Here is a 24,523-nt window from a genome sequence, read left to right as displayed (position 1 = left end):
ATATTACACTTTACACTTTATAATTATACTTTCATTGCTTATTTAAGTAAAAATCATTTTTCATGGCATCCATTAGGCTCCTAAAATTAGTTTTATTTAATACAACATTTATTCATTTGCCTTTGTTTCAAGACTATCATTACAAAGAACTATTAAAAAAAAAGGCTGTAAGTACTGAACTACAGGACTCAATATTTACTTGTCTACATTAATGCTTACTATTCTATCAGTAATTATAAAATATGACTGCATTCATTTATTTACAAAAGTTCTGTTTTCTTGTAGATCTAAATTCACTCACCTTTTTACATTCATCTGTTCTTTTAGTTTGCTGTACATTTCCAGCACTGCATAAAAACAAAGATTAACTCATGGATCTTATTGTGGCTTTAATTAATAAAAGAGAAAAAATATACACTGTAAAGCACAAAATAGAACACAAAAAGATACGATAAATTTGTTACTCAATTCATACTGTAACATAAAAACAATAAAAATAGCAAAAAAAAAGATTCTAGAACGCATTCAAGGCAAAAAAATGAACTCTTAACAGCATTTAAATGAAAAAAGTAAGATTAAGCACAATAGACACAGTATAAGATACAATGTATCGTAAGTATATTCATTCACTTACTACATACCATAACTTCATAGATATTATCTGTCTCCATTAAAAGGCAACAGTACCATCTACTGTAACCACAACAGGTCAACACAAGACTCTTACAAAGAAAAAGTCTCAAACCCATTTTATGCTAATACCACAAACAGGCTAAAATTCTTACAGAACTGTGTGCAATCCTAAAATATTATCAGAATTATCTTTCTGAAGCATCATTTAGAACTCAGTATTTTATGAAAGTATTATTGCAATGCAACAGAGCTAAGAGACAATAAAATGTTGTAGTATTAGTATTTTCCTTAGAATTCAAACAATAAAAAATAATTCTTAAATAACGATTTTGTGATCTATCGTATTAAAAGTAAGACTACATTTAAAGGTGTCTGCAGCTACATTTTCTTCACAGCTACATTTTCTTCATCATTTAGAGTAATTATGCTACTTTAAGAAAACAATGAGACGGATCTATTTCAAATGCTATAAGGTCATGGAACCTATATGTGGACATCTTCTTAACACTCAGTAATTCCTTTGCTAAACTGGATGTTACAGGACCTTAACTTAAAAAATAAAATTCCTTTGCATTTTGACTATCGCGGGGTTTTTTTTGTTTTGTTTTTAAAAACTTGCCATTATATTTAGCTCTATGTCACTTACCTGGAAGACACAACTGTAGTTTTTCCACAACTGTTGTAATATTCCGCTGCTGAATTCTACATCGGATGATCTCCTCTGTTTGGGCTATCACCTTAGAGATTTTTTTTTTTTAATAGAAAATTACAATTAAATTATGCAAACAGATTTAATTTGCTACAAATGTTCAAAATGCCACATAGGAAGCACCATTTTCTCACCTCTTTCCCAGCATCCTGAAGCCTTCGGTTGGTATCAGTAACTTGGACCTTAAAAATAATTTCACCTTTGTTAGACAAATATGCATATATTGCCCTGATGTGACTGCTCACCCTTGTAATCAGATCATGCTTCATGAGAAACTTAGAACAAAGAAATGCAAATTCAAATTAACTCTACAGCTTGAACTTGAACTTTTGATCGCAAAGGGCTTTTGTTAACTTCAATTACTTATGACAGTTCTTTCTAACAGATTCTGTGGCAAACTTCTCAAATTTACTTGGGATTTTTGAACTTTCCTTGTTTCTGTAGGTCTGTCAAACAATTCAAATCATTGACCCAATTGACCACTGGTCCCTTTTTGATAACCTCAATGAGCTCTATGGGCCATTCATTGTCTGTAAGAAATGGTGATTGCATTTTATGGTAATTAAACATTCATACTTTGCTGAATGCAAACACTGGGTGGTTGATTAACATCAAACGTGGAAATCTCCAAACCACAGCAACATTTTAATGCTGCAGGTGCAGGCGAAGCTCGACCTCAGATTTTCCCACATAGTAAGTGACTCATTAGGTCATCATAATAAGGAAGCACATTCTAGTTTATTAAAAATCTCATTAATTTCTGAACAAAGATGCTCAATGACCTCATTGACGCTGTATTTGGTCTCTTGTTATCTGAATATCCTTTATATAATGCTCTTCTAATCATAACCTCTGATGAACTATGCTCATTCTGTCTGGTGCGCATATTTTGCTCTCAAAAGTGTAAAGAGAGCTAAAGGGGACAGATCTCATAATTCACTATTCTGTATTCTGATTTGTGAGTAAATCTTAGTTCTCATTTCTAAAGAAAACTACTAACTCCACCTACTCTCCTGCTCACAGCAAAATTTAAACTGTAATCTTTCATGCAAAAAATGCAAAATTAATTTTTTTTTAATTAAGACTTGAATTTTTCTAAGGTCTGTTTTATACATTTATATAGATATATGGCTTAGGGGAAAAAAAAGACCTAGTGTAAGAAATACTGGATTCGCCAATGCCTTTCCTTTTGTTATTCATTACCTTCTGAGAAAGGCTTCAAAACAGGCAAAATAATTTTGGTAACATTTTCTGAAAACATACATGAAAACAATCAGAATTAGACCTAATAAATACTCAATTTTGCAAATGTACTACTGAATCAGACAACACAATCCTAATCATAAATCCTAAATAACCTGCTTCCAAAATTTGTTGCAAACACCAGAGTGTATACGATAATTGCAAAAATCTTGGTTTTTTGTTAGAAAAAGCAAATCACTTTTCTGAATTCAAAGACAATGATATATGAAACTCTGAAAAACTACTTCCTTACCTTTAGTTTTTCTGCATCAGCCCTAACTTTAAGAAGTTCTGTAATAGCATCCACAAAGCCCTGATGGTGAAAATTGCACATCTTTTCTATCTCCCTGTCATGGTTACGTATGCAGGCATCTAGTTTTTCCATAAACCTCTGGTGTGCATTTGGTTGGTCATCGTATACAGACCTGTTAAATACAAGTAAGAAAACCAAAGTTGACTTTTTTTCCTCAATTAAATACAGTATGCAAGAATCTTTATTGAAGTCTCCCTTAAGGGGGAGGGGGGGAACACAAACTTGATACAGTGGCTCATTTGCGATCTTCTCCTCTAAAGACAGTATTAGAAGAGATAGTCCAAAACTGAGGACTGAACCCAGCCCTTATGGCATTAATCCAGGTGCTTAACCAGTTACATCATGGTTGACCTGAGCCTCACTGGTCCGTTCTTTACGCGCTAATGCTCAAACACGGGCACAGAAGAATCAGTTTCTCCAGCCACCTCAAACAGCATGGATCCCTTTTCCACCAAATTCCACCGTTTGTTAAATACGAAGTGCAAACATACAAATTTGCTTCTCCAGTATTCCTAACATCAGAGTTATTCAGTTCAATCCGTGTTGGATACTCCCAGCCTACCCATCTGAGCAATGCGTGGCGGCAGCCGGACCCCTAGCGGAGCGCATCCCACACTACCCGCCGGACAGCCCCACTCCTCTCCCCTCCTCCAGCACACAGAACATGAGTCCTAGGGCAAAACCATAAGATGCACATGCCTAAAGCTGCTACCTAAACGTGGTTTAACTTCCAGGAATGGCTAGAAATCCGTTGTTTTTCCATTAACATTATCTGGAGAGGGGGGAAAAAGTTTCTAAAAAAAAAAATATATATATATATCAGGTCATCTTTGAAACATAGGAATCAAGATACAGCTTGAGGTGCTTAATTTATACAATATGCAAACTTCGGTCTGCATCTTTACAAGATGAATGGATTGTGCTAGTTTCAAACTTTGAACAGCTTATTACACAACCGCTGTCACACAAACAGAAAGAAAAAAAAAAAAGCACATTCGTTAAGTGTTGTTAGGTCTTTTTTGTTTTAATTAGAAATGCAGAAGACTTTTTCCAGACAGCATAGTTTATTGGTTTATTTTACTAATTGTTTGAATACTGCATTTATAAACATCAAGTAGGAAACAACTCCAGGAGAAATTAAGAGTGTAGCTTGTTGAGCTGTGTCCAAAATAGAAGCTGCATGGAAAAAGGCTCAGGCGTGAGAATGAGCAAAGGAGACAATGGGCAATTTAAAGCTTTAGATATTAGCAGAGGAAGCAAGAAAAAAAGTTATTACTGAGAACTGGACTGGGAATCAAAGGTGGGAGGTCTCCTAAGAAAGGTAAGGAAAAGGCAGTCCAAAAATGCAACTATGTCAAGTACACAGCAACCACAGCAGAAAAAAAATCATTTCTGAAGCAACTTTACAATAGAAATAAAGAAGTAATAAGAGAGTGAAAGGTCAGAGGAAACACATTAGCACTGCTAAATACAGACATTCAAAAAGACCAGGAGATTGAAAATCTTGAAAATGCTTTAAAAAAAGATCACAAATACTAAAGCAAAAAAGTATTAACCCTTTTTCTCCCAAGCCACTGATTTCCCTTCATAATAGTAAATTTTTCTTCATAATCTGTAAGCTTTTGATGTTTTTTAAATAAAAACAAGCCTCTTAAGGAAAAGAAAGGTTCCCCAGTAATTGCCTTTTCTGGACTTCAAGGGAAAATAGCAAATGACTGAAAGTTTAACCAAGATGTTGGCAATGGATGGAACCAAGTCTCAAACTGGGTTTTGAAAGGGTTTATTCACAAAAATCAAGGAAAACTTCACCTTCTGATACCTCCAGGGGGAAAATGCAGAAGAAAGGAGAAACATGTTGGCTGCTTCATTTTCCCTGGAATCCTCAATTTTCATTTACTCATGAAATTACTTTTTCTCTAATGTAATTAATGAAAAAAAAGCAAAACTGAGCTAGTAGAAAACTTCTAAAACTAGTAATGCTACAGTGCTTGATAGCGTAAAACATTCTTTATGTTCATTTTTCAGATTATGCTTTCTTCAGTCATTTTTTCTGTTTTATTACAAGACACTTCAGGACAGACAATCCCTTAGAATAGCTTCCTCTTGGTATCATACCTTTTTGTTCTATAAGATATTTCAGTATGGCCTTTAATAAAAAAGCTCTGTATGGAATGAATGCAATTTTGTATAAACATGATTGTGGACAACCAGGAAACATTAAATCTAGGCCCTGCTGTTGACATCCAAATGCTTAGTCTCTAGAACAGCGGGATTGCAAAACACTTCCCAGCACTTACACTAATCAGAGTCCTACAGTGTTGAAGTGTATTTATATACTTCAACTTGCATACTATATGAGCTTATACTATAGAAGTGTTACTAAAAAGCATGCCAAACAAATTGTTATACCAGCTAACTGCTGAAGACTAGGTCTACGTAGATCTAAGCACTCTGCATGGGCTGCTCATGTTCTGAAGAATTTTGTTCATTCAAATGACCTCCTCCTCACCCTCATTCTTTGAGGAAGAGATTCAGCACTTCTCTTTCGCAACTACGCACAATTGCATAAAATGAAACCAGAGAACATACGAGACAAAGGGGAGATTTAAGTGTGAATTCATATTATTTTCTTAAAACAGAATTATTTGTCTCCAAAGTGCACAAGGCAATGCGTTCTCCTAAAAAGGATACAAAGGCTGTGTCATTGCTGCTTGCAGGCAGCTACAGTCTTAAGTGCACAAATCAGGCAGCAGAGGGGCATTGCTTCTCCAAACCTCAAGTCAGGGGAAAGTACTTTCTTTTCCATCTTCTCAGAGAAGTCTGATTTCCCATACTCTTCTGGATCCTGTTTTCAAACCAACCTCTTAGCTAGGCTCTGGCTAAGATCTGGGTTCACAGTAACCCGTTCAATAAACCTCTAGCCAAGTGTCTGATGAGAACAAGGAGAAGGGTAAAGACGACACTGGAGACTCTCGTGTCTGGAGTTCCTTTTGACCCTGGCTGGCTTTTAGGCAATATTGTAAGAGAAGCAACTGAAGTTAGAGAAATGAGAAAAGTAATAAGCTGCCCTACACAGGGAAAGAAGAAAGCCAATTCCTGATAGCTTGCCTGCTATAGATATTTTATCAAGGAAAATCTGTTCCATAAAATATTCCTAGCTGCTGAGTCCTGGCCCCTAAAAGCTGAGGAACATCCCTCTTCTGATTAGGATAGGAGGAAAGAGCCTGTCTTGCAGCATGTTAGCCTTCTTTTCCTAAGCACACCAAGAGATTAACCAAAGTTGCTGCCCTGTAAAGTGGCTCAGAAAGGGGGAAATACCCCTCACCTTTTCCACTGCTGCAGTCCAAAAATGACAGCTGGAAGAAGCAAAGTATGACAGACAGTTTCCCTTCGCAAGGTTTTTGTAGACTGCCTGGAAGTGACACCTCATGGGTGCCCCAGACCATTAAGGTTTAAAGGGCTCTGACAGAACATGCGTGGCCTACCCCTGCCAGAGGGAAAAACGTGCAACCAAAACCCTGTGCTGGCTGCGGGGAAAAGCAGCAACTTGGCTTGGAAGGAAAGAAAGGTGCAAGATGAACGGTTGGCAGGACAAGCAGAGTGAACTCTCATCACTCATACAGTCCCAGGTTGTCCTCTATGGAAACCTTCACCATATATACATCTTTTTCTCTCTGTCACAGGGCTGGAAAGTATTCCTTCTGCCCCTCACTCCCACCAGGAAATACGCTCTCGGCAGAGGAGGCAGGCTAATGTGCTGCACCTGAGGAAAAGGAGGCAGCATTTAGAAGGTACAAATATTACCTGTAAAGAAATGGGAAAAGGATAAGAAAACTGCTCGACAACCATTGTCATAATACAAGTTGATTATATGATCATTGCTCTGTGTTTACAGAAAGAAAGCCAGAAATGTTAAAACATAAGGCAGACATAGAGGGACACCTGCTTGCCTCCAGAGCAACGTTCCTGGAAAAGAAATAAAAAAGTTAAGAGGAGCCAAGACACCAGATAGCGCCTTCACAGATACCATGCATGAATGACCTTCCCTTGAATGGGCTGGACTCATCATCTATACTAGACTCTGAAGCAAAACAGTTAAATTTCTTAGTTGTTACTTGAGCCTTGTATTTCAGAGTGTAAGAGGCCTCCAAGTTTAGGTCTTGTTCCAGTGTTCTCAAAGAAAAGTGAAAAGGGGTTATCACTATCATAAAAACAGGAGACTTCTGTCCCTGTCCCTTCACACTCTTCAACATGTTTGTAAGTTGAAAACATTAGTAAGAGAATACATGACTAAAAATATGTAAAATGAGATTAAGACTGTAAAAAGATGATTCAATGGAAACACCATGCTTGGGTATACACTGCCGAGCTTTCTGCTTTTGGTGGTAACCATGCACAGTCTCTTTGGACTTAGATGTGCCCCATTGATTTTGGGGTAACCACTAGCAGCTCAGCATGGCTTGTCTGATACCTTCTTATTGCTTTCAGACCTATCAACCCTGACAGACATGCTGTTAAAATACTGAAAGAAGAAAGTAATTTGTTATCAAGAGATTTCTTAGGTGCTTAAAGTGTTATCAGCTAATTCCAGACAGCACAGTCAAAGTCTAGGAGAATATCAGTAGAGGCAATACAGCAGCCACAGCTATAAGAATCAATATTTATTAGGTTTTTTTGTTTGTTTGTTTGTTTTAAAGTATTAAAGCAACTGATACTTCAGGGGTACTGATAACAAATAACAGGGTACTGACTGATAATTCCCAGGAGCATTGTGACAATATTTAATTCAAAGTCATACAGAAACTAAGGGGCTAAAAATAGGAAGAAAATCAATGTGTATGTTCCAACGTACTGCCTTAACTACAAGATGGGCCTACCTTATTAAAATAATTGTTACTATTTCACATTCCACATTATACCACCTTCTAGGAGGGTTCTAGCAAAATGGTGGTCTATGATCTAAAACAGTATTTGACGGAGCCACTTAAAATTCATTAGCAGTATAAATTCTATATTATGTATGTAAAGAGCTCCATCTCGTGGGAACAATAACAAATCAACCCTCTTCACATCACTAGGTACTGAAGAGAATTCCTGAAAGAGAACTGCTTACATTAAAAAAAAATCATCACAGTAGAATTTCACACTTTGTGTTATAACTCTGATATATATATGAAAATTAAGAAAATGAATTAAGTTTACTAACTTTAACATGTATACAGTATCCTAAGAATACAGTGTTTTATTTCAGATGCCTCAGACAGAAGTCTGACCTAAAATACTGATCACTTTAAAAGTAAAGTGTACTGAGAAACCCAGGTCATCTCTGACCCTAGGAATAAATTATGCTTTTTCTTAAAACTATAGACACATCTGAGGCAATGAATGCCTGATTTATCTACTATGTATGCTCATATTGAAGCTTATTTTCCATACATACATTTCAAAAACAGTCTAGACATAGCTACGAAAAATAATTATTAACTTTGAGGCTGTGCATTTCAACAGATTATGGCTTTTTGAGTTTACAGCACTGCAAGGAATCCTGATTGTAATTCTGTGCTTCTCAGAGCTAAACCGTGAAGCAGACAAATCAAAATATTACAGTATCTCAGAGAGACACAAGGAAGCTTGAGAAGCATCCTACAGTTAACTCTTATAAATGAAAAGCCAGAAAAAACAGAATTTAGGAAACCCCCTAATTCTACTGGGAGGAAAGTGAGGAAGTAGCAACCCATCAAGATGCAGTTCTTCAGAATATGACTATTACATGCAATAACCTAAAAATATCTCTCTCACTTTAAGTTGCTTCACATGTTTCAGTGGAAAATGTCAAAAAGGGGCAAAATCCAGGTTAGTATGAGAAATTTTACATGAGCAATGTATAGTTGTTTCAAATTTGTTTAAGTTTATATAGCTCTGATTGAAGAAACTCTAGAATTCTCTTCAGCTTTATGAGCACCTGCACTGATTGCCAGTGGTCTGAAACACAACACAAATATAAACTAAACTATATTTAAATATATGATCAGTTTGTATTACAATTGCTTTTAACCTGTGATCTCCATCTGCAGGGGCCTATTCTGCTGACTGATTCACTCCACACAACTATGAAAACCAAACTTGTTGTCAGTAGAACTCTGCAAAACTGGTGGAAAAAAAGTGCAAAACTGGAGGTCTAGGAGGCAGAAGTTTGTGCTTGATTTTGGCACAAAAAATACACAGCAATACCACCTCAATTTTGGATCTGGAATGAGAGAAAATTAGCCTGAGTGATTTGCTACACTACAGTACTGAGACTCAGTATCAGAGGCATGTATTATTTTCATTCTCAATTGATGGCAGAAGCAGAGCACCCACAAAAGGCACAAGCAGAGGTCAAGGACTTTTTTTTTTTTCCCCTGGTAAGAAATGTAGCAGGTTATTTGTTTCTAGAACTCTGTATAGACAGAGATTTTTCTGACTCATCCCCAAAACTGGACAATATGAGTCATATTAAGGCTAGCCTAAGGTACATAAAAGACTGCAGAAAGTGTTTGAAAGAGATAGAAGAGAACAATAAATTAGGAACAGCCATGTCCGGTAGACAGCTTAACAATAAAAGCTTACTTTAAAAAAATTATGTCTAGGTACAGGTTAGCAGCAGTAGGGCTTGCTGTATCACAGAACAATAACAAAAATTAAAGAAATTCACAAAAAAGGAGAAAAATATCAGTCATTGTCTCAATGGTACTGCAATAGGGAAACTTGAGGTTTTGGGTTTTTTGTTTTTTGTTTTTTGTTTGTTTGTTTGTTTTTAAATCAGCTGGGCTGAAGGGAGAAAGAAAAGCATAAAAGACCTGAATTCAGGTCTCAAACAAATGAAGAAGAATTTTCAAACATGCAGCTATTCACCATTAAAGAAAACTAAACAAAGTCACTTGTACCTCTCCTTACAATGATAAAACAGAAGGAAAAAATTGATCATTTTCAAAATAGACCTATGCTGTGAAACATACACATTCACTAACAGTCTTTCATTGACAAACGTTGTGTTTACCAGCTAAAATCTACTGAAACACCAGAGGGCACCATTCTATACACAAACATACTATTTGTTGAATAACCAAAAAGGCTGATCTCCAGAGTTAAAATTCAGCCAAGAATCAAACCATCCTCTGCCATAAATTTCACCTGACTCTTTATAAAACAAAAAGCAAGTGCCTGCTAATCATCTGATCCATTATATAATGACAATTTCTATACTTATGCATTATCACTCAAAGCCACAATCATAGATCTCTTCACAGAAGGGTTACAGCACATCTTCAAAATTCATTTTTCCTATAGTATCACATAATTTCTGTGGATACAACCAAGACAAGTTTTGAAATACCCAACTGCAAACTGAATAAAAAGAGGGAGATAAAGATCACTACTGAGGCAAGAGGAGGAAAAAAAAAAGAATGTCGCAGGCCACAAAAAAAAATTGTAAGTCCAGAAATTAGTTCACTACATTGACTGGATTAGTGAAAAGGCAGACAAAGGAAGTGCATACAGACTGCTAAGCATTAGGAGAGAGGAACCTAAAAATACTTGTTGAGTGCTCAGCAAATTCCCCTTTCTGCCCTCCCCCTCATATCTAAGCTACCTTCCTGCTGGAATAGCAGAATACTCAGAAACCTGAATATAACTACAACTCCCATTGTAATCCACCAGGCAGGATGGCAGCATGGAAAAGGGAATTCCCAGAGTAATTATAAAGAGAAATACAGTAGTTTTGTCTCTTATGTCAACAGACATAACTTTTCAATACTAAGCAGAACTGCCCAGGTACTCAGATTTCAGGCAACTTGATAAAATTAAAAAAGAAACTCCACACTTTCATAAAAAATATGATTCAGAAGATGAGATGACTTCCTGGCTGGTGGCAGGTAATTCTGTCAGTGAACATTAATTACTAAAGCAGCGTCTATTAGACAAAGAATAATATTTAACAAATCCCTTTTGGGTTTTTTAAAAAAAATCAGTCCATTCTTTCTTGATACTTTCGAAATGGGAAATGATTTAATTTTCAATCACAACCCCTATTCAAGACAAACATCTCAGAGCTTATGAAGCATTATTTTTAGTTTCCAGAGTCAACAGTTCTCTTCCTAGTTATTAAATCATTTATAATAGGTTCTAACAGCATCAGTAAAGACTTTAAAAATAGAGTTTGTTTAGAAAAAAATGGAGAAAAACGGCTAAGAAATCAGAGAAAAGCCCACCTGTCTTTTTATAGGATACAGGATAGATTGCAACCAAAAAAAAAAAAAAAAAAAAAAAAAGAGAGAGAGAGAGAGAGTTTGATGAATGACACCTCTCGAATGGAGTCTTGGGAGTAAAACAGAGGCCTAAATGCACCAGCATTTGTAAAGAGTGCTCAAGAAACACATGAGAATTATAAAATATTTTTAGTTCTTATTATGACCAATGATAGTCCACCTTCACTCTATGAAAACAAGCATTTAAGCTCAAACTCCCTAATTTAATGACCTCTTCCTCACTTCTTTGACACTGTGAACAGATATCCTCAGAAATGTACAACTTTTTTGCCAACATCAAGTTTTCTGCAGCCACCTTCTGCCACATTAAGTTTTAAAGAGGTAGAAAATTCAGCCCAAAATACAGACGAAACCACTCAAAATGTTGGGGAAAAGAATGAGAGAAACGAGGCTCAGGCAGAGGAGGAACTGTCAACATTAAAGCGACAGCGTTAGGACAAGATTAGCAAGAGTAACTCCACACTAAAAATGACTTGACTCTTGCAACCATTTTCACACACGTGCGCGCTCCCCCCAGCCCATCTCGTTCTGTCCAGTTCCTATGATAAATTGCACTTTCCCACCCTGCCTGCATTGCCACAAAGTCTTTCATTTCCTGATTACACAAGACACATGAAGCAATTAAAAACTGCATACGCGCGTTCCCTGCACTATACTGATACCCATTTAGTGAGTGCCGACCAGCTTCATCTCCCAGACTGCTGGGACAATAATGGCAGTTGCACATATTTGCACAATAGTTGTGCGAGGACATAGGACACAAGCTTCACCGTGCAACTTTGAGAACTGCAAAGGATGTAAAAGATTCATTTGTAGAGCTTCAGATTTGGAAGTTTGGGGAAAAGAACTGATCATTTTGATTAAAAAAGAAAATGTATCACAAAAGAAACTCAAACACATCACTTATATTCCTTTCCCCCCCAAAAAAAAGTAATACAAAAAAAAAATCCTCAAATGAAGTAACTGTGCCTGTTGAAAATTGTGGTTTTATAATTTGTAACCTGCTACTAAAGGCAATTTTATATTAAAGCTAGAGATGCTCTCAGCTAACTCCCACACACACATTGCAAGAACATGCCAACTAGACGTTTGTTCCCCTCCATTTCTCATTTGATTAAAAAAATTGAAAAAAATATTTACAATTCCAAGTTGCACAATGAGTTCAGTGGGCTCTATGCAAGCACAACAATTGACCATGCAAATTACGTTTTTGCCATTAAGACAAGACTGTCATTATGACTATAATCATGCCATCCCTAACCATGATACTGTATCAAACATTCAATTTAAGCTGCAAATTCACAGGAAACACTGCAGAAATTTCCTTTGTTCTACAACATACAAAAATATTTTCTGTTTACACAAACTGCAGACTTTGTAGGGAGTTTTCCATGGAGTAATTTCATATAGGTTGCTGCATACACCCTTAAAAAGCTTTATAAAATAATGTCCAGGTGTTTCCTGTAATTCAACTGGAGTTACAGTAATAAGCACATTTCTTAATACCTGAGTAGACTTTCTATGCCAGACACTACCTAGGGTCCAGTTCTGCCATCCTTAATTAAAATTACATCTCATTGTTCTATTTAAAAGATCATACTAATGCCAGAATAACGCAGAACTCAAGCCACAGCCTAATCACAGAAAAAAAATTATTAATCTTAGTTTAGCTGTTATGCTTTACTTGCCTGGTTTTCCTGTATGTGCAATTTCTGTGAATTGTTCTCACTAATAGTATCCTGTTTCTATGAGCAGGAAAGGGCTGAGTACAGTTTGTTAGTTAACATTACTTCCTATAACCAGGGTCCATATTCTGTAGTAGCAACACTACAGCAGTCATTGTTCATTTTGGATAAGCAATGTATCACGCTGATGGTTGTTAATGGACATCCTCTGTAGTGCAACATGAACTGATAATCAGCAAACCCAGATTTGCAATAGACTTCCTCCTTCCTGTTTTTACCCTGCTGACCAAGGAGATGTCTCTTCCTGCTAAGCCTTTGTGCTACTTACTGATGTATGAAACAAGAAGTTGAAAAACAAGTGCTGTACTACTACTTTTTCAAATTTGTATTGTAGTAGTACATAAGACAGACAGCAAGGAAAATGCCAGCTTCACTGACTTTAGTAGTAGCTATCCACACGTACAAATGCCAGGTTTGGCCATGTGTTTCATTCAAGTAAATGAATAAAATGGAAGTAATGGGAACCTGTGATTTTTCAAAGATAATAAAACAAGACACTGAAGTCCGTATAGCAATAGTCTTAATATCCCTCATTAGTTTCACAGGCTGTAACCTAAATTGTTTCATTTCAGGAGCAACAGATTCACCTATGAATGAAAACGTGAGCTTCTAAAGCTATCTTTAATGATTTGATCAGACTTATTACATATGTCCCAAGAACATTTAGCAACCAGTGGCACTCTAAAGCTAATCCATCATCTTTACTTTGAGCACTTCATACATAATCTTCAAGACAAATATTTACAATTGTTCCTGCATATCTTTCATGAGACATATGAAAATAAAAAAGAACATTTTATGTAATAAGACATCTAACTATTTTAACTAGGTTTTGAATACCAACACTACATAGATGTTTTTGTTCACTTGAAAATATGAGCTTGTAAAGTCTATACTTTAAAAAAATCATTTTGCATTTTTCCTCATACAAGCAACAGTCTGTACTACATATCCTTTCTTCATGCACATGCATTCCAGGATCATTAAAGAAAACAAAGAGATGACTTGAAAAGAAATGTCTCTACTGTAGCTCAAAAGCCCAACTAAGCTAACTCTCTCCTTTTCTCTGTTGGTAAGCAACAGACCTTTGCATTAACCGACTTCTACTAATCTTTGTTAACTCATTTCAGTACTCATACATGCTTGAAAAATGGATTCCAAGCGCAGAAAAATCTGTTCATGTTTTGCATGCATGCATGTTCATGTTACACACCTCCACAGAAACTCCAGAGTTCAAGAGACAGCACATGCTAGCTACCTGAATACAATTCCTTACATTTATAAAACAAAACAAAAAAAAACTGCAGTATAAAACAATAAAAATTATCCTAAGTTTATGTTGAAATTAACCTAGAAACAACATTAAAAAAAATGTTGCCTTGCTGAAATCAACGTGTAAAGATTCTTCACCAAGTCACTGTAGGCACAAAGGAGCCTGCAGACCATGAGATTCCCAGTGGAAGTTACTACTAACAGAAAAACAAAGTTCTGTAGCATAAAAGGGTGTGGAGGGTATTAACACTGCTGCGTGCAATCCTTGAAGGTTTAAACATTCCCTTTCGAGGCTGAAATGTACACTGGCATTACAGTATATGCATTATTAAATTACTCTGATTCAGAAGAGAACTGCAAGAGCTAGGTTCACCAGTGTTTTGCAAGCAAATGATCTTCTCTAAGTCACAGTGAAAAATCCCACTCTCAAAAGTGAACAACTTTAAGAAAACTGGAGCCTATCAACAGGAAAAAGCAAGCCTCAGCTTTCTCTCCACGTTCCCAGTGCAGAACTGTTCAAAGACATCTTCCAAGTCCTCCGTGTCAAATTCCAAGTCTTCTATCAAGGCTGATGCACTCTAAAACCTGTTTCTTTCCTTCTTAATATCTCAATCAGTGATTAATTCCCTACTGGTTTGGTATTACTGGCAAAGGTTGAGGTACAGGAAGCGCTTCAGCCAGTCTCCAAGATAGATCATTAACTCCTTCCTGCACCGGGCATCATTTGTCAGGCATATAAGTATTCCTTAGAAGGCAAGTAGGAGAGGAGGAAAAGATGCATTGTTGAGCATACTTTAGGCTGAACATTAAATTGAATATGATGTCATTGTTTTACCATGGTCTGTGGTGACAGGGAGTGGTTTGGGCATTTCAATCACAGTCAAAATAGCCAGAAAGACTAGCAAGAGCTCGATTTTATAACTAGCCATAGCAAGCCCGAAGTAAGATAAAACCTAATTTGATTGCCTGACAGCAATGCAAACCAGTCTGATGTTTCTGAACAACTTAGCATCTAACAGCTTACTACAGCTTATAGAAAGGGTTTCCTATTCGCAAATCCATTCCTGGATGAACATTATTCAAAATACATCAGCCCTCACAGGCTTATATGAACTCCTTTTAGTAGCGTGATCCATAAAATGCAACATGACAGATTCAAGCTTTGAAAAAAGCCGAGAAGTACTAGGTTGGAACTTGCAGTAATGGAAGCAAATCCTCACTTTCTAAAATCTTTTTCATCACCAATGGCAAATCTGAAGAATGTCTAAAGTATCAGGCTAGCCTACAGTAAAATTAGAACTGCAGGTCTGTGACTGAATACATTCTAGACTAATCTGTCTACAGTATGCGTTATTATTACGATTATGATTTTCTGACTCCACATAATGAGCTAATGATAAAAAAAAATGCATCATTACAACAATACAAGCGCTGACAGATTTGTGCTAGCAGAGAGTTTACCTGACTGCTGCCTTTCAGCACAGAATATCATCAAACCCTGCACCAAGTGACAAACCCTGCAGTAAAAACTTCACAAGAAAACCATCTGTTTTTCAGAATACAGCTCTCAGTGAATATGGCTATTCTCATTACACTTTAGAATTTGTATTTTGCAGCTGCAGTAAACTATTATTACAAAAGATAAACTGATACATACATGTACATCAAAGTACACTTTACAACTCAATCCAAAAAAAATCCACAGCTGACAAGAATTTTCTAATTCCTTCAGGCTATTTTGTAACTTAAGCTTGAAGGAAGAATCAGAAATGAAACATATTAACTTGAAAACTGCACACAGGGTTAAAGAGAACACTCATAAAGACCATTGATTTTAAAACCATAAAAATAGCTACTGTATTAAAAGACATCATCATTTTAACTGAAATACATCAATAAATCATTTCAATTCTGATTTAAAACCTCAAGCTGATCATCTCTAAGCTCTTATAAGTCTTCCTCTGTATTTAAAACAAGACTAAGTTATAGAGAGAAAAATGTGAATCTCTGGCTCATAATCTGAAAACAAAATAAAAAGAATAAAAACATGGAAAAAATCCATGTTAAACAAAAAAAAAAAAATCCAAATTAGACAATCATACTGACAAGACAGACCAGAAGGCAAAAATGAGGGCAGCCACATTTTGTCACTGGATAACCACATCAGAAATCCAGCAGTCCATAGGCAAGGGCCCAGAAAAAATATTTCCTAGTCTGTGATTGTGTTAATACTGCACCATCTTTTTACAGCTGAAAAAGTCATTCTTACCATCTATGTTACTGCTTTCTAACTATTCCATTGAAGATAAAGAATCACACAACTTACTAGTTATTCCTATTGGTAATGGTGTATACTTTTGGCAAGTCAGACTACACTGAGGCTTCAGAGCATCCTATCAGACTCCAAAGGGTATTTTAGGCACTTCGTTCACTTTGCCATGACAGACATCCACAATGCATATGGGAATATCTTTGTCTGAAATATAAATTACAGCCCCCATCTGGGCAAAGCACCTACAGTTGCAACACGCAGCATGACTCAATAAGCACAGCAGGTTTAGAACCTCAATTCACACTTCTACCTCCAAGTTTTCTCAGAAATCTTGATCTGGAAAGTTTAAACATAGTCTTGCTTTTACTGCTACTGCTAGTCTTACTTCCTCAATTTACTCCTCTAAGGATGCCTTACTGAAGTGTGCTTCTTTTTTCAGCTTGTCTGCAACACAAGAATGAAAGTACAGGATGAATAGTTATTTCATTGATTGTTTCTAACATTTCACCAACCTTCATTTACAAGGCTTACAACAAATTTACATTCTCCCTCCAAACTTTGTTCAATTTAAATGAGAAAAAAGCAGCACCATGCAAAAGCGGAGCTGTTTTGCAGCTGGGCAGCTCTGAGCTTCCTTTGCCAGTGCAAAGCAACCGTAGGTTTGCAGAAGGTCCCCAAAGCACACTACGATAGCAGACAGAAGAGAATCAGTACTGTAGTTCTAATCACTATGATTCCTTTATATATGTTTTATAGCCAGCATAGTCTACAACAACCTAGAAGATGCTCTAATATCTACAGAGGGCTCTGCTTAATGATGACTGATTTCAGGATCAGGTGAATACAGAAGTTGCTTAAAAGCATTTTTACACTGACTTACGAGCACTACTTCTGAGCTGTATTTGATGGTCAAAAATACAAAGTACACTTACAGATATATAAACAGACACAGCACCTCCTTATCAGCTTCATTTTATCTGCAAAATTGCCATCAGCAATTCCACTGCAATTCTTATTTTTAAATTTTTATTTTACTCTTGTACTAGATAAGTTCAGTCTACTAACTGCAAGTCTTTTGACATGCTGCACACGAGGGTCACAGAAAGCAGCAAACTCAATGATGCAATCATCCAGAGGCAAAGCACACAGAAAAAGAAGAATGACACACACTTGCTTGACATCTCCAACCTGGAGTTTAAGAGTTAATTCACTTTTCTTTTTTAATTTTGAAATACCTTTTTTCTTCTTTAGAACAAACTGCAAGTCTTCATCAAAGTATACCAAGACATTGCTAGAATTGCATCTTCCACTCTGTTAAGCTACCCTATCACATATTTCAACCAACATATTTCTGATCACCACATAAATTATATTCAGAAGAGAACAATTATAAACCAGGATTATCTTATTAATTACCGTGGTATGTCCAACACAGTATTAAAAACAGTGAAAGTGTTCCTTAAAAGTTAACTCTTGAAACTTTGTAAATCTGTGTTTATACGAAGTTCAACAAGGGCCTGAAAGTTTTGTTAATAACTTTGAAAATATAGATATATTTTCAGAGGGCGGTAGGGGAATTGCCTTTCTCTTTTTTTGTTTATGAAGATCAGAAAACTACTGACAACTCTTCCTGGTTTTGCAAAGCCCAGTAGTATGTATATGACATGAAGTATAATATATTAGCACATTATATAAAAAGGTGAGAGTGATGAACCTTTAACAGGAATTGTCATTAATCACATTTAGTTAGCTATTAAGCTAGAAAGATGTTGATAAGACAATTTCACAGAGTCTGCTGAAGAAAGAAATCTGGCCTGCTATATTGATTTAAGCCTCATTCATAATGGCTTGGCTCGCGTTTCTGAATTTGCAGATACAAGTTAAATACCAGCAATTTGAAATCAATAAATTCATCCACCTAAAATTTAAAAAGAAAAAACAAACAAATACAATCTCTGCATTTTATTAAGTTGCACAAGACTCTTTAGAAGCTAACTTTCCCTCCTAAATGGTAAATAACTCCAACCATTTTGGCTGTACCTGCACTGTACCTTTAAAGTACCTGCACTTCATATTCCTATATTGGGTGGATCATAGTACTATAAAATCACCTGCAGGATCAATCTGTGCAGTGTTTCTCATCTCCTATGTCAATTACACACAAAATATTATTTATAAAAGTGTGCATATACACACACACGCACTTAGAATACCACACATTTCTCTGGCACTGATATACACAAACTATAAACAAAGCAGTGAAGAACAGCTTGAACAGAAATGTTATTTCATGGAATCTGTATAATGCCCACAAAAATACCATGCTTCCTTTGTAAGCATTGATGCATTTAAGAAGATACTAAGATCTTGCTAGGAACAATTAAGGATAAGTCAGCATATCCTACAGTCTTCTGCATTTAGTATTACCTCATATTGCTTAACCAAAACACTCAGATTAAATCCTTTCCTTTGATCTGCTATTTAAATAGGTATGTTGGTACTTTATTTCATGTCACAATGCTACAAATACTTGCCAGTATTACAGACCATAGAAACATTTCATTAGGTGAGATGTCTGGTGTCAATGGATTCCATGACTGGGAATCAATGGATTGCTTTATGCTGTAGGCTTATGCAACTGCACATGGAATTACAAAATCCATTTATTTATTTTGTTCAGCAACCAAAATCTAGATTTTGTGCAGAAAATAATGCTGCATTCTAAGTCTGTGCTTTTGTTTATTGAAGTAGATCTTGAAACTAGACATGAAATTTTAGATAGCTTTTCAGTTTCACATGGCCATTCACAAGTTTTAAACAGGCATAGCAGAATGGATAGTTACAATTTTGATTTTAAACATTTCTGTTTTTCTAAAGCAGCAGAATATTTCTGTCATGTTGGCTGGACTGCTCTCAAAATACTACACCAGATGTAAACGTTCTTTAGTCTAATCACTTGGTTCGTAAATGAGTTAAAAGTTTAAATCAGACCAACATGCACATCTTCTCTAGAAGACTCTTGAAAGCCACCAATGCAAAACTCCCTTTCTGAAAATTCACTAAAATAACAAGATATAGATCTATGAGAAATAAATAGAAAAAGATCAGAAGCTTGTAAAAAAGTAAAGAATCTAAATATTTCTATCTATATGCCTGTAAACATATTTTAAATAATATAAGATGGATAGGAGAATCGTGTTGTCAGTTCTCTTTTATGTCTCTCTCTCATCCATACTCGTGTTTTCCAAACATGCCTTCTTCTACTGTTCAGCCTGGTTCTGTGCATCTTCTACGCAGATTCCGCCAACAAAAGCTCTATACTGGAGATCGTACAGAAACTGCAATTACGTTTCATATTTCACAGCTAAGGTTTTCGTTTTGGTATGGGATTTTTCTTGCAGGCATCAGCTTTGATCTGCCTGGGCTTGTCGGCTCAAACACGGCGGAACCGCCTTCGGGGCCGTCTTCCTTCCCCGCGGCCCGAGCTCCGGCTCGCGCGGACAAGCTCCTTCCGAAGCTCGGCTTCGCGCCTCCACGCCGCGTGCCCAGCGCCGGCCGGCGCGCGTCGGAGCTGCTCCGCGCAGCCCGCTCCAAGGCGGCCTCCAAGACAGGGCCGAGGCCGCCGGCGTCCTCGGAGAGCGAGCTGCTCCGCGCCCCGAGGCCGCGACCAGAGCCGCCAGCTCCGGCGCGCCGGAGGGCCCCGCGCGGACGGTCAACCGCAGAGCCGCTCGCACGCGGAAGGCCCGGCGTCGCGCGCGACGGGCGCTTCTCCGGGCCTCCGCCCCATCCCGCGGAGCATCCCCGCCGCGCGCCCGCCGCCTTCGCGGAGACGGCGGCCACGGCCCCCTCGCCCCCGTCTCGCTGCGTCACCCCCACGCGTCTCTCGTGGGGGAGCCGCCAGCACAACGCTGGGGCAGAGCGGCGCCCTCCCTCCCGCGTCCCCCCCTTCGCCCGCAGCACCCTCCTCTCCCCCCTCCGGGCCCAGCTCGCTCTGGCGGGCGCTAAGAGGAAGGATCAAGGAAAACCGTTTCAATGCGTGGGCTAAACCATCGAGGGGGAAAAATAAATGAATTAATAATAAGAAAAATCACTGCAATCGCGGCGTTTTGCAAACGCTCCGACCGGCCGCCGCATCACCGGCGCGGGGCAGGAGGCCGCAGGCCAACGCGCCGCTCCGCACCGGCTCGGGGCAGGCTGCAACCGCGCCCGGCGCCCCGCGGGCTCGGCCGGAGCCGCGCAGCGGCCCGGGGCGCCGCCACCCGCGGGCTCGGCGCCCTCGCCGCCCGCCGTGGCTCCGCGGAGGAGCTGCCAGCGCGGCCGGGCCGGGCCGGGGGCCGCGCGGCGGCGGCCGCCTCACCTCAGGGTGGGTCCCACGCAGGCCGTGTCGGTGCTCTCGATCTCCTGCAGGATCCGATCATGCTCGGGGAGGCTCTCCGCCATCTTGGGGGGGGAGGGACCCGGCGGCGGCGGCGGCCGCGCCGGGGAGGGACCGAGGGCGGAGGGAGGCGGCGGCGGGGAGCGCGCTGCGGAGGGCCGGGCGCGCACGGCCCGGGCGCCGCGCTGCAGAGGCGCCTCTGAAGGCCTCCGGGGCCCCCAAGGGCCTTTATTCATTTACTTATCTATTTGTCTTTCTGACTGGGCTCCTCCTGGGTTCCTTCTTGGGGGCCCCAGGAGCAAGGCAGCAGCACCGCGGTGCTGAGCAAGCTGCCGCTGACCAGCAGCACCAGCTGCAAGCACCAATCCCCCCTCTTTTTTTTCATTATTAGTCAATTTAGATCAGCTGCCGCTTCACTTTCTTCAGGTGACAGAAATTTGGGGGTAAAGATAACCGGTAAGGATAAGTGTGCCGTGCCCAGGCTGGCCGTGGTTCAGCAGCTGCTTTGGCTCCCTAGAAACCTGCGTATCGTTTCCTGCGTTGCCACAGCCGAGCTCTGCTGTCCTGCCGCGCGTGCACGGCTTGGCTCCGTCCTTCGGCAAAGAAGGAAGGAATAACTCATTTTCTATTTAAATTATACGCTCTGTGGTTTGTGGCCTAAGATGAGCTAGTCCTTGGGTTTTGCACGTTCAGGAGACAGGATACACCTGCTTTCAGGGCGAAGTTATCTGCGCGCAAACGGGAAGGCAGCCTAAAGAAACAGGCCTCGCGCGTGAAGCTGCGGGTGATGTGGGGCTGCTTTTCCAAAGAAAAGCTGACGAAAGCTCGCGGCTGTGAACGCACCCGAGTCTGGACAGCAGCGAGCGACAGTAACGTTTGGCATCCTTCCACTTACTGTTGTCAAACTCGCCATGTTTCCTGCCCTCGTGCAACTGTGCTGGGACTCTAGTTAATAAATGGCGCTTAAGACCGCGTACATCTTGTCTGTGCTTGTAGTTTTATCACACGCAGTGTTGAATCAGCTGAATTTATTGATGACACCTATGAAACCACAGGGAGTATTCCAGATGTAGACACGTGCCTACAAAGCGTGTACTGCAGAAAGACAATAGGAAAAATCCTACAGGCTATCTCTGCAGTAGTATTTCCTTCAAGAAATCGCTCAAATGCAGTAACAGTCTTCCCACGTTTTTTTTTTCCGATCACCAAATTACTTTAGTAGACTGACGCATACATTTTTCAGAGTAAATTAAATTTTCTTTCTTTAGCCTGGTAGTCACTGCAACCTGATGCCTACAATCCCAGGCAGGCTATTTTTAAAACTCTTCTATGGATACTAGCAATATACTTAGGAGCATAACATCATAATTTTTTTATATATTACTGTTGTAGGGATGAATATCCAAAGGATTTTTTACAGTTGCACTTCTACGATTAAACTGTTTCTATAAGCCGTAAATTAAACAAATCAAAATCTTCAGATATTTAAGGATATAACTACATAAAACTTTACTCCAAATAGCTATGTCTTTAGAATGAAAATTGCATTCAGTAAAAATCTAAGAATTAGAAGCAATTATTATCAAAAAAAAATAGCTGTCAACATCAAACTAAAAGCACTCTGCTACACAAGAGTGATTTTTCCCTGTTTTTTCATGTTGAAGTGTAGCTTTCCTTCTGAGAGAACCTGCAACCAACCTTCGGTAAAAGTTGTCTTTGTCCTGATAAAAAGAGTTGAGCTGATGCCCTCATTTTTTTTTTTTTTTTAACATCCAGTCACATTGAAATCAAATACAACTTTCCTGTATATTTCAGTGTCAAGATATTCGAGTTTCTAATATATTGGGCTGACTGAAAGAACAGCTAAAGAATGGAGCAAAGCCATCACGAACAATATAAGATCTAAATGATGCATACCTTAGCGTGGTTCCAAGAGGCAGCTCAAAGGACTGGATCTCAGCAAGGGCATTTTCGTATATCTGATCTTTGTTTTCTTCTAAATACAACTCTGACATATTTGACTTGCTTTTCCTTGCCGTAGATTAGTATAAACCAGGTCTAACTTTACAAGGGACTTATATTCTGATTATTATTGTTGAGTAAGTGACTCTGTAGTCAGCAAAACTAGGCATGAAAAAACAGATCCTGCACTAACCTCGTGACTCTTGAGGACTTTGTGTCCAAGAATGGTGCACAGCTGCTGTTTTCCTGTCTCCGCTAGTAACATTTGCCTTGTATGCAGTACTCAGGCCTGTATAGTCTTTTCACTTGTGTGTATCCCATTTATCTTAATATGAAATGTATTGGCAAAAATAATATTCCCACATCCTTGTAATAGTTCACTTGTAGTAAGTATGGAGACTGAAATTTAGTCAGTTTGAAAACACGATTTTAAAGTCATTTCAGACAGCAGACCACAATGCTCCATTTCTCTGTCCAGTTTTGTGAGGTTAAAATCACATTTTTATAGAAGATTGTATTTTTCCTTTTGCTGTGTAAAAAGCCTGTATAAAAACAAGTAATTTGTGGCTTGTATGAAGCAGATTTATGGGCTTTATAAAGTAAACTGAAAAAAGCAGAGAAATGTTTATGTTCTCACTTTTTTCATTTTTAGCATTAGTAGACGCTGTTTATAATAACAGCTTGTAAAGAATGTTCTGGGCTAGCTGATTTTTATATGGCTGTGTTCCCCTATGTGATAAACAAAATGGTTACTAATTCATTACGTGTGTGGCATTCCTGCATGGAAAAGAATATGGCTGGACTCCTACAAATGTTCAGAACAATGCTGATAGCAGATAATTATGATAATAGTAAAGAAAAGACTTTGTACATCTGCCAGTAATTATTTTAATTTCAAGTAGGTATTTGGAACATAGGCTGGAGTTCTAGAGCCTTCAATTTAAAAAACATATTGGAAGCCTAATATCGGCCTTCATTATTATATGGCACAATCTTGCTTTATTTGTCTCTTTTTGATTTTTCAAAGATTTTAATGAAAATTTAGCTCTTATCTCAGTACTGCTCCTGATGAAATTAGAGTATTGACACTCAGGTGCAGTCAACAGTTGAATGCAGGAAAACAGAAATTACTCATTACTAACTTGGGCAATATATTGTTTGTGCTCTTCTCTGTGCTCAGCAGGAATACTGAGACGAGTTTACTTCAGTAGCAGTGGGAAAGTGCTCTAAAGAACTCAATGTGTTACATGCATACAAATCTGTAGTGTTCCCTTGAATAAACTTCTTTAATTGTCTGTTTACTTTGAAACCAAAATTAAGCAATTGCTCTATTAGCATGAATATTCAATGCATTTACTTCTTTTGTGTTCTAAACAACCTTGTGAGCCATTTTTACACCTTTAACAAGAAATGCATGCCTGTGATTGACCCATCCAGCCACTGGATGTCACACAAATGCAGATGAAAGGTTATCTTAACTGCTCGGTCTCATCTCAACAGATACCAGGTTAAGAATTAATTTATCAGTTATGTGGGGATCCTGCACATATAATAACCGCAAAAATTATTACACTGATTGACGTTGGTTTCTAATTTATGATCTCATTGTCCTAACTCTGTCAGTCATACTACATTTCTGATTTAAAGTTAAAAAGTTCTAAAAAAAATCATACCACTACAGTTTCCTCTAGGTT

The 24,523-nt window shown here is 38.4% G+C and overlaps 1 protein-coding gene across 7 annotated transcripts in view; it reads right to left on the bottom strand.

Moving 5' to 3' along the window:
* Positions 1 to 22,897, bottom strand: part of EXOC6 (exocyst complex component 6) — a 103,134-nt gene extending 80,237 nt beyond the window's left edge. For 3 of the 7 annotated variants that reach the window (XM_062580094.1, XM_062580090.1, XM_062580091.1), the window contains exons 1-5: positions 20,850 to 20,932; positions 2,838 to 3,009; positions 1,477 to 1,524; positions 1,280 to 1,370; positions 302 to 347 (exon numbers count right to left, since the gene is read on the bottom strand). In XM_062580094.1, coding sequence (XP_062436078.1) covers positions 302 to 347; positions 1,280 to 1,370; positions 1,477 to 1,524; positions 2,838 to 3,009; positions 20,850 to 20,932 — 440 coding nt within the window. Of the gene's footprint in view, positions 1 to 301; positions 348 to 1,279; positions 1,371 to 1,476; positions 1,525 to 2,837; positions 3,010 to 20,849; positions 20,933 to 22,784 lie in introns of those variants that run through there. The other 4 variants (XM_062580095.1, XM_062580093.1, XM_062580092.1 and 1 more) reach the window with 3 other exon arrangements.
* Positions 22,898 to 24,523: the final 1,626 nt, after the last annotated feature.

This window comes from Rhea pennata, chromosome 7 (assembly GCF_028389875.1).
Source record: "Rhea pennata isolate bPtePen1 chromosome 7, bPtePen1.pri, whole genome shotgun sequence".
Lineage (NCBI taxonomy): Eukaryota > Metazoa > Chordata > Aves > Rheiformes > Rheidae > Rhea > Rhea pennata.
The sequence above is the reverse complement of the archived record's forward strand: the minus strand, read 5'-3'. Positions and strand labels throughout refer to the sequence as shown.